The sequence below is a fragment of the Sander lucioperca genome, chromosome 2 (assembly GCF_008315115.2).
Source record: "Sander lucioperca isolate FBNREF2018 chromosome 2, SLUC_FBN_1.2, whole genome shotgun sequence".
Taxonomy (NCBI): Eukaryota; Metazoa; Chordata; class Actinopteri; order Perciformes; family Percidae; genus Sander; species Sander lucioperca.
The window spans coordinates 18,068,612-18,086,700 of NC_050174.1; the positions used below are offsets into that span (position 1 = coordinate 18,068,612).

Below are 18,089 nucleotides of genomic sequence, written 5' to 3' on the forward strand. Positions count from 1 at the left end.
TGATAGTTTCCAGGAAGTAACAACAGGCAAAGTCTGTTGAGTATTTTCATCTGAAACCAAATTGCATTGGATTTAAGAGAGATTGTGAGTCAAAGTAGGTGGTAAGTTGCTTCGCCACCATCGTCGAGCACTTTTGACGCAGCTGGGAGGATGCTTATTGGACGATAATTGTTCATGTCTTGTTTGTTTCCAGACTTAAATATAGAGTTGTCAATCGCTGGTTTTAGGGCTGCTGGAAAAATACCCTCACTAATTGATTGATTGATCAAAAGTTAACATGCTAAGTGCCTAAATCGAAAACAAGGATACACCAAGGCCCAGATTAAAAGACAATCATTAATAATGTCTTCCTATATCATGTATAATAATCAAATAATCAATCATATAATTACTCTCTTTAAATATAATGGCATGTATCGGTTCTTGACTTCAGTTAGAGAGGCAGAAAATCTGTGTAGAGGTTAGGAGAGAGAGAGAGGTCAAGGGGGTCAAACGGCCCACTCAGGGACAAAAGGAATGTGGTCATTTCCTGCGGGGAAGGTATATATGGGTATCCTGTGACGTCACACATTAAACCCGGCGCCATCTTTAGGACCGCCCAGAGACCAGAAGTAAACAGTAATTAAAGCTGCAAGCAGCGTTGGACGAGCCATCACGCCTCTGCGCATGTCGGGGTTTCTGGCGGATGCCGCTCTTTGCGACCGTGCATTTGTGCGGCACTCAGAGACTGCAAATCGTCACCAATGAAAAGGGAACTCCCTGCTGAGTTCAATGATACCTCACACAAGAGTCTACGTCATACAGTTCATTAGCTGTGAAAGGGGGCGTGGCCAAAGCATAGGGGTTTGGGCAAACCTTTACCAACAAAAAAGGAACTCTCTGCTGAGTTCAATGATACATCACAGAAGGGTCTACATCAAACGGGTCATAAGGTATGAAAAAGGGGCGTGGCTACAGCATAGGGGGCGGGTCAAATCATCACCAATAAAACAGAAACTCTCTGCTGAGTTCAATGATACCTCACACAAGACTACCTTAAATGGGTCAACAGTTATGAAATGGGGCGTGGTTTAAGCATAGGGGGTGGGCTAAACCATCAGCAATGAAGAAGGAACTCTCTGCTGAGTTCAATGATACCTCAAACAAGGGTCTCCCTTAAACGGTTCAAATGTTATGAAAGGGGGTGTGGCTTAAGCATATGGGGCGGGCCAAACCATCAGCAATGAAGAAGGAACTCTGCTGAGTTCAATGACACCTCACACAAGACTCTACCTTAAACGGTTGGACGAAAGGTTTTGCTTTTAATAACTTTTCATCGTTAAGGTCTTTAGATGACACAGACCGAATATGAAGTCGATCTGATGAAATATCTAGGAAGAGTTCGTTAAAGTATAGCACCTTGACTTTTAGAGCACAAAAAGTAAGGACATTTGTGTTTGGTAGATTATTTCTCTGTGGCAACAATGCTTTTTGGCAATAAATATTATACCGTTGGAAAGCCTGTTTAGTTCCCTTTCAAATGGTGCCCCATTTGTAAGGAACATGCATTTGTGGGAAGAGCAGCAGCGCTGAGTATGTGGGTTGCGCCCATGAAATATTTGCCAAATCTTCTCTGCCAATGCCAAACAGCTTATTCTGCCATTGACTCCTTTGGTGTTTGGTGGATTGGATGATTGAAGTTTGAAGAAACAAGACATATTGGCAATTGAACAATTTATTCGTTTCACAAACAGGAGCCTCAGTAGCATGTGGAAGAACCATACACAGCCACAACAGCCTGGCACCTCCTTCTCATGTTGGTCACCAGCCTGGTCACACACTGCTGTGGGATGGCATCCCCATTCTTCAACCAGCATTTGTCGCAAGTCAGCCAACGTGGTTGTGTTGGTCATTCTGGCACGAACAGCACGCCCAAGCTGATCCCACAAGTGTTCAATGGGGTTGAAGTCAGGACTGCTGGTTGACGAATGGGTTGAAGAATGGAATTTCTTTGTAACTTTTTCGGATGTTTTTGTCGATTTTCTTTTTTCGGATGTTTTTGTCACTTTTTGATGTTTTTGTCAATTGTTTTGGTCACTTTTTGTCGATTTTATTGTCACTTTTTTTCAAGTTTTTTGTCACTTTTTCTGATGTTTTTGTCTCAAAGTTTTTTCAACAATGTACCCACTTTGAGATATGTTTAAAGCCTATGTACAGATATGTTACCCCCTTGACCAGCGCAAAACATTTTGGGTAAAAAAAAAAGCCTATAAAAAGAGATAACGTTACATTACAGCACTGTACTATCAGTGTCTGATTGAAAACTGACAGAAAAAGGCCATGGCCTACATGCTATTTTAAATGTTTAAAATATGTGTGTATATATATATTTATATATATATATATATATATATATATATAAATACACATCACATATATACATATATACGAAAGGGAAGTTTTGGGCCGGATTGGCCAGAGGGGCCGAACCATTTTTTTTAATGTGGGCCGGTCAGATATTTTTTTTTTAATATACAAATAAATTGTCTTTACAGGCCGACAGCGCAGAGGACGGGTTTTTATCGCTTGCACGATTTCATTTTGGTTATAATAATAATAATAATAATAATAATAATAATAATAAATATTAAGCATTTGAGCCAGTCGGGAATGGCCGGCCTGGTCCCGAGATGGGCCGACCGACCCAATCAGAAGTTACTCAAATGTGGATATAGATCTCCGTTTGCAGGGTTCAGGCTGTACCGGACCCTCCCGGTGATCATGCTGCTCTGGGGCACCGGCTGCAGCAGCGAGAAGCTGCTGCTGACGGGCAGAGAGCTTCGCCGGAGCTCTGACTGCTGTCCGTCCGTGCGGCCGTCTGATGGCATCAGTATTAAATTGAGACAGTTTCATTACCGGTTAAAAACGTCTCATTGTCGCGTTAAATAGTAGTCTAAGTGTAGGCCTATAGGAGTACACATGAAAACCCTGAACAAGCAGCGTTGTTCTGCTCCGTCTTTCTGCTGTGCCCCATTCACGTAGTGTTTTATAGTTTTACACTATGTAGGTTAAACTCTGCAATTAATCCGCGGTTCACATGTATGCATGAACTGTGGTGGTCCATTACACTGTAGTCTCAACATCACTGATAATTTTTGATCAATAGAATATAGAAAACATTACACTTTACAACGTTTTGTATCCATAACATGATTGTGTTATTGTACAATTTTGCAGTAAAAGCAGTAGCCTCTGTAAGTCAATCCTACATTTTTCAACTTGGGAGCAAAATGTGCTCCTTGGGGGAAAAAAGTGACCCTGGATGTGAAAGCCCCCTTACTGGACTACTGAATATAATAATTCCATTATATTTTGTATTTTAAATTGTTACCTGCCACCAGAATTTTGTGATTTCCTTGCCACAAATATAGATGTTTTTACCATAAATTGGTGCCTAAAAATGTATCAGAATGCAGGAATTGAAGTCTATAACTCTCAACATTTCCTGGGGGAGACCAGACCCCCCTGCTTTGTTTTCCCCCAAAGGCCAATTCTGAGCAAGAAAAAACCCTGAAGTATAATCACAGACAGCCATAAAAACACATTAGTTACATAGTAGTTAGAGAGTTAAAACAGATGAAAAGATGGAGAACCAGACAGACAATATGTACAGTATCAACAGAGAGAAACGTGGACAATCGAACAGACAGACAGTGACAACAAAGAACATACTGTAGAGAATGACAGTAACAGCATACAAATGGCATAAACAGACAGACAGTATGTGTACATTTGTTATAAACGTGTGCTTTTTAAAAAGTAGTAAGCATTGTTTGCCAGTTACTTACATTAAATGTTTCGTGTCCGTGGGTGGGGCTACATGGTAATGTGGGCTGGTATGACTTCAGTGCCGGCGCTGAATTTTGGTCCCAGACCGCACCTGCCTGCTAGAGCTGCTGCCCCAGTGACCCGCTCCACGATAAGCAGACGACGATGGGTGGATGGATGGATATATACAAAGTGACAAAAAAATTGACAAAAGTGACCAAAAAAATGGACAAAACATCGGGAAAAGTGACAAAAAAAATGGACAAAACATCGGGAAAAGTGACAAGTGTCGAAAACGAAAAAAGAAATGTTGAACTTTTTTTTTTATTATAACGACGGGAAGACAACAAAAGGGTTAGATAAATAAATAAGCTACAGCACAAAACAGCTGTGTTCGTAAACAATCATTATGTTTGCAGCCATTGGAGTTGCAAAACTAACTGACTCCCAAAGGCCCTGTTTACACGAGAACGCTCGTGGGTGAAAACATACAAATATTTTATCAGATGTGCCTTTTGTTTAGACGGCGACGGCGTTTTTGAGGCTTAAAAACGCAAAAAAATGAAACCACCCTCCAGAGTGGAAAGCTTAAAAACGCTCCACCGTCGCGTTCCCGTCTAAAGGGTAAAAACGCAAAAGTCTGCTAGACAGTGAAGGCACCGATCTGCTCACGGTGGCTCTCGTCGCGTACGCGTTTACGTCACAGGCATGCGTTAGTTCAGGAAAATAACAACGAGACCAGGGAGAACCAGTAAATGGTGGGACAACTTTGTGGAAGGAGTAGTTGATGACCATTCATGGCGTGAAAACTTCCGTATGTCCAAAGATTGTCTTGTCGCCTTAAGTGAAGAACTAAGCCCTTACATCAAGGGTGAAATAACGAACATGAGAGCACCTGTTGGAGTCTTCAGAAAGGTAGCTTGCACGTTGTATTATTTAAGCGACAAGGGACAGCTAAGAAAAACCGCGAACGCCTTCGGCTTATCACAGTCCACTGTGTCGGTCATCATCAGACAAACATGCAAAGCCATAACTGTCCACCTCGGTCCGAAATACATACAGTTGCCATTTACTGTGCCCGAGGCAGAAGAGCTTGTTTCCGGATTTATGCAGGATTATGGAATGCTCCAATGTTTGGGAGCGGTAGACGGGACTCACATTGAAATAAAAAAGCCAGCCGTCAACGCCATGGACTACATAAACAGGAAGGGCAAGTTTTCCCTGAATGTCCAAGCTGTGTGCGACCACAGTACAGGTAGGCCTAATCAAGGTGTTAAAGCACTCTTTGAATCAAAAGTGTCCAGTGCCAAGTATGTAATGCAGATGTAATATCAAATGAGAGCAAAAGACGGCAGCATTAAGCAACTCTAAAATCACATCAGTGTGCATCTGAAGTTACAAACTGTAAATCACTTCTATGTGCACTGGATTCTCCACGTGTCAAACTAACTTTTATTATGTAATCATATTTTATATATGTTTGGTGTATTATACATAGGTGTGATTGGACAAAAAAGCAGGAAAACATACGCTGCACCCATGACGCTGCGACACACACACAGTTTGCACTGTATTTCATTAAATGTATATAAATTTCATGAAATACAGTGCAAACAGTGCACATTGAATGACAACCTATCCATTTAGGAAGGCTATCTACCGTTTGTTTTTCTTTGACATGTTTTCGTTTAACTTTGTGGTCAGTTAGATGGCTTAGATTTACTGAATGCATCTGCCAGACTGTTAACCTGCATACTCAGCACGCGTTCTTTATGAGATGTGTAATAGTACCGTTGATGGGTGATTTAGCAAATACAAGCACTTTAGGTTGTAGGTTTTTAGGCAAAATGAAAACTGATTTTTATCTATCTGAATGTTTTATTCACTCTGTCTGGAAACAACAACTAACAGTGGCTAAGACCATATTGTTTGAGAATATACAGATTTTTGTTGGTTTCTCCAAATACCTGAGGAAAAATGTCATTAGCACCATATAATAAAATTAACTGTTTTAGTTGAAAAGGAAGGTACAGAAATTGTGGCCAAAGTATTGTATATATAAAATTTCACATGATGATTTTATGAAATCATGTTTTACTACATGAAGTAGTGAATGAAAATTCACTTTTTTAGCGCTTTTTTCTGGCCTGTTTGTCTTTTTTTGCGCTTTTTCTAAAGTTTTTGTCAAAAAAGCTTTCAAAGTTTTCTTTATTCATGTTGAATAAACCGATTTTATATGACATTATACCTCATTTTTTAGGTAAAAGAGCAGAAATTATGAATTATTTTGACTAACAAGTGGATCACAGACTGGTGTATGTTAAAGTTTAGTCAGGATACTGTTTTAAAACCATTTAAACTTTTTTTTTCAAATGCTATAAAATTGAATGAAACACCCAAAATTCAATGAAAGTAATCATTAATATTACTTGCATAGAACGTTGTATGGAACCCATAAAACAAATTTGACCCGGGGACAACACCAGGATTAAAAGTCCATATGCCTGGAGGATACTCCGAAACATATATTTACCACTTCAAAAAAAATGTATGTTGGAACATTAAGACGCTGGCGTGAACAATCCGCAAAATTTATATTTTGTTGTGTTTTCTAGTAAAGTAAGTACCCTAAGTTTTAGATTAGGTGTTGGTCATTCTACGTACGTTACTCACCATCGATCGACTGTTAGTTTCAGCTGGCTAATGTTAGCTGTCAACCTCCCGACTAATTGTTACAGCTAGCTAGTGATCTACGGAGGATTATCCCTTCAGACCACAGTGGACTTCAGTGGACTCTCCATCCAAACTCCCGACTGGACCTTCGTCTGCCACAACTGCCGGACTCTTTCAAATACATGTACTCCCTGTTTCTGCCGATCACTTGGTAGCGTTGGTCAGCTGTCAGCTTACGCCACCTAGCTTCTGTTAGCTTCCATCGACTGACGGCTCGCCCAGCACATCTGTTCGCTGTAGAGCTCTTTTAGTCATGTTTCCCGGCTCAACATTAAGTTAGTATGGGCCACTACCTCTCTGCCGAAAATGGTGCTCCTAAAATATTCCTCACTGCAACTTCTCAACGTCATCTGCTACGTCGCTTCAGCTTGCATTGCCAACATGAAATAAAAATATTGTCCCGTTGTCGGCTTCAGCTAAGAAAATCTTCTTTGATTTTCCTGGAGCTGGTCATTGGTTGAGCCTTTGCCATTTTGGCTATTCTTCAATCCATTTGAATGGTAGTTGACCATTTTTTCCCACGTCGTTCAGGCTTTGGATGCCATTTCAAGGCAATTGAAATCATTTTGGCTGAGCAGCCTATACTTTTCTGTGCAATGTCTGGAACGACCCGTTTTGCTGAGTATTTCACTGTAAAATGCACTATAACCAGCATGCACAACATTTGCTTCCTTCCTTCCTTAAATATGGGCCACAATTGACACCTGTTTCTTCACAGAATCAATCACCTCACTAATTTAACACAACACTGCTATTATTTTGAACATGCCCCTTTCAATTACAGATTCAATTACACAGAATGAGCAGCATGCATGTCATGACTGTTGGGTCTGTTGGTTTTCTATGACTCTACAACACTTACTAGTAAATTATTTGCCATGTAGAAATATCACTTTTACCAAAAAAATTTGATTTATGAGGTTAGTGATGTTGGACTGCTATTATTTTGAAGTGTGTATAAAAATACTTATTGCAAACAGACCTAAGTATGTATGATGACGTAACCAAGTGGTGTCTCTTTTCATAGGGGTACGTTTTCACCCCTACCCCTTTACCACTCGGTTTCGAGGGACAAGGGCTAGGGGTAAGACGAAGAGGTAGGGGTAAGGGCTAGGGGTAAGACAGAGAAATGAGATTCAGCCTTAGACCTTTAATCTCCTTTATCAAAATATGCCTACGGAGGTCAAGTTACAGCACTTTATGAGACATAAACAATAGAAACATTCATGCTGTACTTCCTTCTGTCTTTGTGCTGCTATAACACCTGAGTTTGTTCTCTGGAGATCAATAATGTTTTAACTAATCTCATAAAAAGGAGGATTTACTGCAGCACTTTGATTTCCATGGATCTTATAAACTGGTAAATGATTTATTGATTTTCATCTTAAATACAAGAATCAAACATTGACAATAAAAGCTAACAGGTCCAACATCAGCAGTGGTGTAAAGTAACTAAGTACATTTAATCAAGTACTGCACTTAAGAACATTTCATTTCAAAGTTTGTTGTACTTTTAGTATTTCCATATTGTGTTACTTTCTACTTTTACTGCACTACATTTATCTGACAGTTACAGAGCTCAACAGTGACCCACTTTCTTAACGGCTCTGGTTCCAGAAGTGTTTTTCACTGTTTAATATCTGATAAAAGAGATTGGAACCTGTAACCAACACACACACACTTTCGGGCTGAAAACGAGCAGAAGTTTCTGCATTCATGTTGTAGCCATTCATTATTGTATTGGTACTGCATTATTGTAATCATGTGTAATTCATTCCTGTTCATGCACCTGTACATTGTTGTAGGGTAATGATACAGGACACTAATGAAAGAAATTGGGGTTGGAGGGAAAGGTTATTGGCCAACAGGCATCAGACCGGTCTGGAATTTCAGAATAGCTGTAGTTTTTTTGTTTATTTGTGGTCTTGTGTGTCTTTTTTTAGTTTTATACATTTGAGGGCCTTTTTTATGTGTGTGTGACATGTACGTTATGGTTCTAATAATTGTAATAATGTTATATGTTTACTTTATTGGGCAATAAAGACAGCTTTTTGTTAACAAAGAAAGTTTCTGAACATCAATGACATTCAAAACAGTGATAACTGAAACAGATATACAGTTGTATTCAGAATAATAGCAGTGTATTTAAAAAAGTGAATAATGCTCAAAATCCTTTAGAATAGCTTTTAATTCCATAATATCAATGCATTGGGAACACTCAATTCCAAATCAAAACATCACCAAAATTGATCAAGTTTGTGTTATACCTTTACAGAAAGTGAAGAAAAAGGAATATTAGGCTGTTCAAAAAAATAGCAGTATTTGAATATTTCTTCACAAACTCAAACATTTACTGTATGAACTGAAAAATGTCTCAAGGGTTTGCTTTACTTTGAATCACTGCACTAATATTTAGTTGCATAACCATTATTTCTGAGAACTGCTTCACATCTGTGTTGCATGGAGTTGACCAACTTCTGGCACCTGTAAACAGGTATTCCAGCCCAGGACGATTGAACTACATTCCACAATTCCTCTGCATTACTGGGTTTTGCCTCAGAAACAGCATTTTTGATGTCACCCCACAAGTTTTCTATGGGATTGAGGTCTGGGGATTGGGCTGGCCACTCCATAACATCAATCTTGTTCATCTGGAACCAACACTTTGCTCGCTTACTGGTGTGTTTTGGGTCATTGTCTTGTTGAAAGACCCATTTCAAAGGCATTTCCTCATCAGCATAACGCAACATGACCTCTTAAAGTATTTTAATGTATTGAAACTGATCCAGTATCCCTGGTATGCGATAAATAGGCCCAACACCACAGTATGAGAAACATTCCCATAACAAGATTTTTGCACCACCATGCTTTACTGTCTTCACAGTGTACTGTGGCTTGAATTCAGTGCATGGGGGTCGTTGGACAAACTGTCAGCGGCCCCTACAACCAAAAAGAAAAAATTTGCTCTCATCAGTCCACAGAATGTTGCCCCATTTCTCCTTTGGCCAGTCAATGTGTCCTTTGGCAAATTTCAACCTATTCAGTACATGTCTTTTTTTCAGCAATGTGACTTTGCGGGGGCTTCTAGCTGATAGCTTTGCTTCACATAGCCTTATTCTGATCGTAACAGTACTCAGGGGTAACTTTAAGTCTTCTTTGATTTTCCTGGAGCTGGTCATTGGTTGAGCCTTTGCCATTTTGGCTATTCTTCAATCCATTCGAATGGTAGTTGACCGTTTTTTCCCACGTCGTTCAGGCTTTGGATGCCATTTCAAGGCATTTGAAATCATTTTGGCTGAGCAGCCTATACTTTTCTGTGCAATGTCTGGAACGACCCGCTTTGCTGAGTATTTCACTGCAAAATGCACTATAACCAGCATGCACAACATTTGCTTCCTTCCTTCCTTAAATATGGGCCATAATTGACACCTGTTTCTTCACAGAATCAATCACCTCACTAACACGAACACAACACTGCTATTATTTTGAACATGCCCCTTTCAATTACAGATTCAATTACACAGAATGAGCAGCATGCATGTCATGACTGTTGGGTCTGTTGGTTTTCTATGACTCTACAACACTTACTTACTTGCCATGTAGAAATATCACTTTTACCAAAATAATTGATTTATGAGGTTAGTGATGTTGGACTGCTATTATGTTGAACACACCTTGAAGTGTGTATAAAAATATTTATTGCAAACAGACCTAAGTATGTATGATGACGTAACCAAGTGGTGTCTCTTTTCATAGGTGTACGTTTTCACCCCTACCCCTTTACCACTCGGTTTCGAGGGACAAGGGCTAGGGGTAAGACGAAGAGGTAGGGGTAAGGGCTAGGGGTAAGACAGAGAAATGAGATTCAGCCTTAGACCTTTAATCTCCCTTAACAAAATATGCCTACGGAGGTCAAGTTACAGCACTTTATGAGACATAAACAATAGAAACATTCATGCTGTACTTCCTTCTGTCTTTGTGCTGCTACAACACCTGAGTTTGTTCTCTGGAGATCAATAATGTTTTAACTAATCTCATAAAAAGGAGGATTTACTGCAGCACTTTGATTTCCATGGACCTTATCAACTGGTAAATGATTTATTGATTTTCATCTTAAATACAAGAATTAAACATTGACAATAAAAACTAACATGTCCAACATCAGCAGTGGTGTAAAGTAACTAAGTATATTTAATCAAGTACTGCAGTAAAGAACATTTCAAAGTTTGTTGTACTTTTAGTATTTCCATATTGTGTTACTTTCTACTTTTACTGCACTACATTTATCTGACAGTTATAGAGCTCAACAGTGACCCACTTTCTTAACTGTTCTGGTTCCAAAAGTGTTTTTCCCTGTTTAATATCTGTTAAAAGAGATTGGAGCCTGTAACCAAGCCAACCAGCTACCAGATGAATCGTGACCATAAAACATTTGATTCGGCGCAAAAAACATTTTGAAAAACGGCAAAAAAGTCAACGGTACAAGACTGTGTACAGAAACTTCAGTGGTAGCAGCTTGCTGTAGTACTGTAGTTCGTGCGTACGGTTTCCATGGTAACAGCGAGTTGGACCAATCAGAGATGTCACTGTTACGCTTAGGATTGTGGGTAGTGTAGTAACTTCTCCATAACATCACGAATAAATCATGTTTTGACTATTGAGCTCCATAGTTGCTAGTTACTTTACAGATGGAGATTTTACAGACAAAATAAAGACGTTAAAATGAAAGTAAAGAACAAAGAGTTGATGAATTGTAATAATAATAATAATAATAATAATAAGACTTTCTTGATAAATTAATGATTTAAATAATTTTAAAACATTTAGTGGTTCCAGCTTCTTAAAGGTGACCATCTGCAGCTTTTACTTCTTTTAAATAACAGTAAGAGATAATTTGGAAAATGTATTTCACTCATAACAACTGAATCGTTACATGCAAAGAGACAATATGCAAAATCCACTGTAAAAACAAAACAATATATACAACTGAAATATGTGGTAAATTAGAAGTCAAACCCACATAAAATGTACTTTGTTTGATGCACTTTTTCTTGGCCCCTGATTGGCTGCTTGCAGCTTCATTTTGGTTTCTAACCTGTGATTGGTTGGCTCTGTGTGCCTTCTTTCCTCAAACTGGCTAGATAACAGATGACATGTGTTTAAGGGGAGGGGACTACACAGACTTTATAATATATAAAAATGAAATGACAAACCATTCAACAACAACAAACCAACAGCAACAAGACATCAGTTCAACTGCTTTAAAAAGACAAAGATGTCGGGCACTCTTCCTGGTAAGTTTATTTCATTTACAGAACTCTTACTCAGTGTAGTGTTTGATAAACCAGCAAAGAAACAACTTATTCTCTTATTATTACTGTTTTCAACCAGATCTCAATCAAAACATTATAACCTCCATGCTTTATTTTACTAACACTTTATGCTGTATTAACTTTGTTGTATTAACTGTATGCTGTATTAACTTTGTTGTATTAAATTTATGTTTCTGTAGTTTTACAGTCTTTACAGACCTTGTTTCTTGTATGACACATTCACATTTTGCAGCATTTTATTTGCCATTATTGCATTGTGTTGTATTGCATTTTTAAAACATTTGTTTACATTTTTATTTGACTTAATGACATTACATATTTATCAACTCTTGCTCAAAGATTCATGTCGCAATATATAAGAATATATATATATATATATATATATATATATATATATATATATATATATATATATACATATATATATACATATATATACATACATATATATATATATATATATATATATATATATATACATATATATATATATATATATATATATGAATATATAGAACGGCTGTGCTCACAATTATTTTTTCCTGCTTTCTAGAATTCATGAGTTAATTATTTCGTTTTAAGATAACAAAGCTTTGTTATCGAGATTACTAGATTAAGCTACATTTAAATTCTCCAACAGAGCCAAAACTGACGATTATGCTCGTTGGATTGACTGGAGTCGGGAAGACTTCAGTCATGAACACCCTTCTGGGAATAGAGGATCAAAAACATGGACCTAGCCCTAACTCACAGACAACAGAGTGCAAGATGGCGAAAGTACAGCATGGTGACCAAGAACTGGTTATTATCGATACTACGGGTGTGCTGAACAACAAGAAATCAGAAGAAGAGGTGAAGAAAGACATCGTGGAAAGCATCGCACATGCTGCTCTTGATGGCGGTCCTCATGTCTTTCTGTTGGTGATGCGGTCGGATAGTTGTTCAGACGAAGATAAAAAAGCAGTGGAAATCATTCAGGAGATCTTTGGTGATGGGTCCAAAGACTACACTTTGGTCTTGTTCACCCGTGGAGGTGAATATGTACCTACACACGAAGAAGTGGAGGAAATTAAATTCCTTAAGAAGTTCCTTGATAAAGATCATCCTCGTCGTTCTTTTCATTCTTTTGAAAATAATGATTGCAAGAATGTGAAGGGTGAAGAAAAGGAAAAGCAAGTGTCTGATCTAGTGGAGAAGATCAACTACATGGTTGCGAAAAACAGGAAGCGAAACCGGTCGCGTTACACCAGTAAAATGTTGGAAAAGGCACAGGAAATCCAAAAGGAAATGGAGATGTCAGAACCTAATGACACGAAGGCAGATATTGTGTGTAAAACAGTTGAGAAGTTTGTTACTGGGGTGGTGGGCGAGCCATGGGTAGGTTTAGTGTTCGGGATTGTTAAATCTGCAATGAAAAAAGTTGATAAATATGCCTAAAAAATAAGCAGAAGATTCACCAGAATTTGAAAAGTTATGAAACAGAGAAATCAAAACTGTAAAAAAGTGTATAAGGTGAATGAATCTATTTTTTTATTTAGCTTTTTTACAATGAGTGAATGAATAGTGTGTTACTCTATGATCTGAACTATTGCTGAATAATTGCTTGGTTTCCCCAATAAATCATGAGTTATAGCCTAATAAGGTTAATAACAATTAAAAGTAAAGGTACTTGTGTGAAGAAAAAGCAGAAGTGCCGGTACTCAGGCACTGAGTATGTTTGTTACGCAACTTCAGTAACGTACATAATTAAAATAGGTCAATGTAGACTTTTGGTTTCAGATGGGACAGGAACAGTGTTTTCCTGGATAAAAGTCCTGTGTTTGTTTGACCCATCCACCCCAACCTCCCTACGTCACCTGGCATTACCTTAAATTATTGAAGAAAACTTTGTTTTTCTTGCATTCCTCCACGGTCAACAAAGAATCCAAAAACAGAGATTCTTGTATTAATTGATTACTTTGTTTTTTGTTCCCCGTGGAGGCATGTGAGTTTGATACAAATTGTAGTTAGGGTGTCCTAGATAGGAGAATTAAACTCTCTGGTTGTTTGCATTTCTTTAAACTAATCACAATGGTCTTGGGCGGCGCTAAGCTCTGGACGCAGCGACGGTGGCTCTGCTAAATAGTCTCAGGAAGGAAATTGTTTTGGTGGAACATTTGCACCCCGCAAAAGAAAATGCCTCATACAATATTAAATGAAGTTAACTGTTGACAATACAGTGAGCTATTTAAATTAGCTGGATACATGGTTAAACCTCATTGGCTCTTACCAGTGTCTGGGCCCCTATACAAAAGCTTCAAGTAGCTTATCAGGGTGTCCCATTTCACATATCTGCATTAAGTATTATGATTGTACTTGTCTTAACTTTTGGGAATTTTGTAATTGCTTGCAACAAAGACACAACTGGTTTCTAACAGTAACCGGTGATGCAAAACATGAAATTGGCTTTGTCTACATATAAAGTGTATGCCACATTGATATTTTTCACATGCGTGTACATCCTTATGTGTAAAATGACAATGCTGAACATTTGAGAATTGAGGTTTGAATGGAGGACTTCTGTTGCATGTCATCTGCCCACTCTTTCTCCCTATGTGTCCTGTCTTTACGCTCTGCTGTGTATATGATTCAATAAAGTAAAATGCAATATGTGAATCTATGAAATTATGCAGCAATAATTAAATATTAACAGACATTACATTCATGTACTCTATCTAAAGACAAATATTAAGGTGTCAATATTAATTTTCTTTATCAGAGGAAAAAAATCACATCAGCAAATAAGAGTCAAACTAAACTCTATAGTATGTGTGTGTCTTTTTTTTCCTGGTAACATAAGTTCCCTCCAAGTAAAAACACTTTACCATGGTGAATAAAAAAAAAAAGCCTTGGGTAAATACACAAGGTAGTAACTGCAACATTTGTAGTCTGGAAATTGTGTTAATGGATAAGCGTTCAGAATTTAAATGCATGATGTCTATAGCTATAAATTTAGCGTGCCTATGGTGTATAGGAATTAACAAAAAGATAAAATACTTGTAGAATACTTGTTGAATAGACTGCTGCCTACATTCACATCTATGTGAAACTCTCTGGTAGTGAAAATAGAATTATGTTGATGTTTCGTTGACATTGCCTGTGCCTTGTCCGGACAACAGAGTTCACTTATTTACAGATTCACATGACAACAGATCGTCACATAGGTCACAAGTGAGCTTGTTATCCAGCAGTTAGTCTACCAGGTACATCTGTCCCGAGCTAGCCAGACTTCAGTTAGCAGCAATCAGTCATTTTAATTATTCACATGAAATTGTACAAGGTACAAACTCTGGTGTAATGCAGTCCAGTCAGCGCCTTTAATTTGTGCATTATGTAAGAGGTAATGCCCAGTGAGGTGTTCATGATCAGGAAGTAATGGAGACTAAATAGAGACTGGACCTCCCTTAACCTCCCTATATAAATGTCCCTCTTCATCCCCTAGATGCATTTGGGCCTAAAATATCAGTAGCACTGGCTGACAGTGTTGGCGGCTCAGAAACTACACTGCAAGGGTATTTATACAAGTAATTTTGCCCGATGCTTAACATGAGCTTAGCTTTCTCTCAATATGTGAACACTTCAAGGCCCCTTATGTACTTTAATTGGATGCTGAATAAATCAGAATAACCTTCATCAATTATTTGGACGCAGGCCTAACATGTAATGTTTCTTAATGTTTGTAATTGTAATGTAATTACAAACATTAAGTAATGTAATTTTTCCACTCTCTCTTTGTTTCTAACACTGTAGACGAGTCATGCCGACCTTACACCAAACGAATTTTCAAGCAATTCCACTGTCGACTGACTAATTTCCAATATCGTAATAAAATAATGAGAGTCTTGCTAGCGTTGGGGCGCGCTCCGATTGTCTCAATCGTTTGGTGTAAAGGGATTGATATTACTAAAAGCTTTAAGTCTTGGTAGTGAAGTTAAATCATGTGAACATTGTCAACAATCAATGCATGTGCTCCTTCCAGCACCAAACAGGAAGCAGCAAACAGCTAGAGTTCCAGCTACCATTTATCTGCATGTACGGCAGAACAGAAAATGGGAAAACTTTCCCTGAACCCTCTACTGCACACATTTTGATGGTACATGATAAAAAATATTCCACATCATTTCTTGGTTCATTTGGGGACATTTTATTGATAAAACCTTTTTTTTGGGGGGGGGGGCTCCCCACCCCAAAATATTTTTTCATTGCCCAAGAGCAACATTGTGCAACAACGGTACAGAATCATAGAGAAAATTATGAATTCACAGTTAATAAAACAATGCTCAGAGAGCAATACAAAATCACAAACATTTTTTAAAAATGTCAAATCATTAAGCAGAAAGGGAAAATCACCTGAAACACATTTGCATTTTGGATTTCATACAGACAGGTTTATATCATGTAGTGAGTTGTGTCATGTCATGTACTTCTTGTAATGAGATTTCACTCAGTGTGAAACTTCAAAAAGCAGTTCTTCTCTGCTGTGAAACAGAGGTGTATGTTGCACTTTTTGCACATCACTTTGGGTGTTCCTGTGCACCCAGGAACCCTGCATCTTCCCTTCCTGTCACACATTATTTGCCAGTGTGAGGTATTGTCCAAGCGGACATCCTGGTTAGGGATGGGAGCTGTGGATCCATGCTTCCTCCTCTTCTCCTACTGTTGGGAGATCCCACCACTGGTTCGCTCTCTCTTCCTGGCATCTTTTTTTGGATTTGCACAGGCTGTGTGCAGTTTGGGACTTGAAGGCGTAAAGGTGCATGTGGACACTTCTCGTCATTCCGTTGTCAGCACAATCCCGTCTGTAGAGGAGCCAACATGTTACCACTGCCATATCTACGAAATGAAAGACAAGGCGATGGTACCATTTCTTTGACCTAATGTTTGTGCGATACAAAGCAATCAGTGAATCTAGCAAGTCGACACCTCCCATGTTTTGATTACATGTGGCTACTGCAGTAGGGCATGGGACCTTGATGGTTTTCTTTTGGCCTCTGTCCCATCTGTCAACATGGGATACAGGGTGAGCACCTACATAGCTACTGAGGAGGGTGACTGGCCTGTTGTTATACCGGAGGGTGGAGAGAGACCGAAGGAGGAATAATCAAAAAAGATCAAAAAACAAAAAGTGTCCAGGGAATCAAAAACGACCCAAGGAGGGCGGAGAGAGTCTGAGGGAGGCAGAGAGTCAATGGGAAAAGATCAAAAAACAAAAAGTGTCCAGGGAACCAAAAACGACCCAAGGAGGGTGAGAGAGTCCGGGGGGAGGCAGAGAGTCAATGGGACTGGAAACTGAGGGCCGTGAGACTCGGGGATCGAGGGACTGAAAGCAGAGGGACACAGGGATAGAGGGCACTCGGGAAATGGGGATAGAGGGCACTCGGGAACTGGGGGCATGGGCACTTGGGAACTGGGGACGGGGGCACCTGGGGACAGAGGGCACTCGGGAACTGGGGACAGAGATCACTCGGGAACTGGGGACATGGGCACTCAAATGTTTCGGCCCCCAGGGCTGCAGACAGCGATGATGGAACCCCTCTGGCGGCCGAACAGGGCGTTGAGGACTCCCAGGCGGCTTGCGGCGAAAGCAAAACCCCTCGGACGGCCGAACAGGACGTCGAGGCTTCTATGGCGGCCGGCAGCAAAGGCAACACCCCTCTGGCGGCCGGCGGCGACGGCGGATTTTGCCACTTATAATGAAAATACAATAGTAAGTCATTACAAAGTCATGGTCAGATTTGTGTGATTGAGGACTAATATTAATAGTTTAGAGTAAACAATTTACTTACAACTACATATTTTTCTCCCTTTTCAGGTAAAACTGGTCTACAATGCTGCTGCGTATCATCGTATCAGAAAATGTCATCAGACGTCTTTCAATTGAAGACGTCCTATCTAGTGTTGAGGAGCTGTACCAGGTGTTGTGAACAAAGCTTGGTCTGAGAGGTGGATTCATTTTGCAATTTGAGGATCCTGATTTCAGTAATAAGTTGTGCAACCTAACAGACATCAAAGAACTTCCTCTGGGGCGGGCAACATTAAAAGTGTTGTTTACAGCTGATGACATCTCAGATTCTACACTGGACATATGCAGCCTCCCTTGTCTTTGTAGTGTAGATTCTGTTGACTGGCCTGACCCCCTTCCCGATTCCACAGTTCTCACATGATGTTGAGCTCCAG

General features: G+C 39.2%; 2 protein-coding genes across 3 annotated transcripts in view; both read left to right on the forward strand.

Moving 5' to 3' along the window:
• Window positions 1–18,089, forward strand: part of LOC116048187 (GTPase IMAP family member 9-like) — a 111,751-nt gene that overhangs the window by 65,530 nt on the left and 28,132 nt on the right. The gene's annotated exons all lie outside the window — the stretch shown is intronic.
• Window positions 11,774–13,805, forward strand: LOC116048189 (GTPase IMAP family member GIMD1-like). Of its 2 annotated transcripts, none has more exons than XM_031297168.1 (2): window positions 11,774–11,834; window positions 12,514–13,805. In XM_031297168.1, the coding sequence occupies exons 1-2, from the start codon at window positions 11,816–11,818 to the stop codon at window positions 13,308–13,310; spliced, it is 816 nt and encodes a 271-aa protein (XP_031153028.1). In that variant the 5' UTR covers window positions 11,774–11,815; the 3' UTR covers window positions 13,311–13,805. The 2 variants fall into 2 exon arrangements, with proteins under 2 accessions (XP_031153028.1, XP_035850342.1); XM_035994449.1 differs by having other exon boundaries at window positions 11,779–11,840; window positions 12,508–13,805.

Coding starts and splice junctions, on each gene's coding strand:
- LOC116048189 (XM_035994449.1), top strand. CDS start 11,816: ATGTCGGGCACTCTTCCTGGTAAGT. Junction 11,841..12,507: donor GGGCACTCTTCCTGGTAAGT/TTATTTCATTTA, acceptor ATTTAAATTCTC/CAACAGAGCCAAAACTGACG.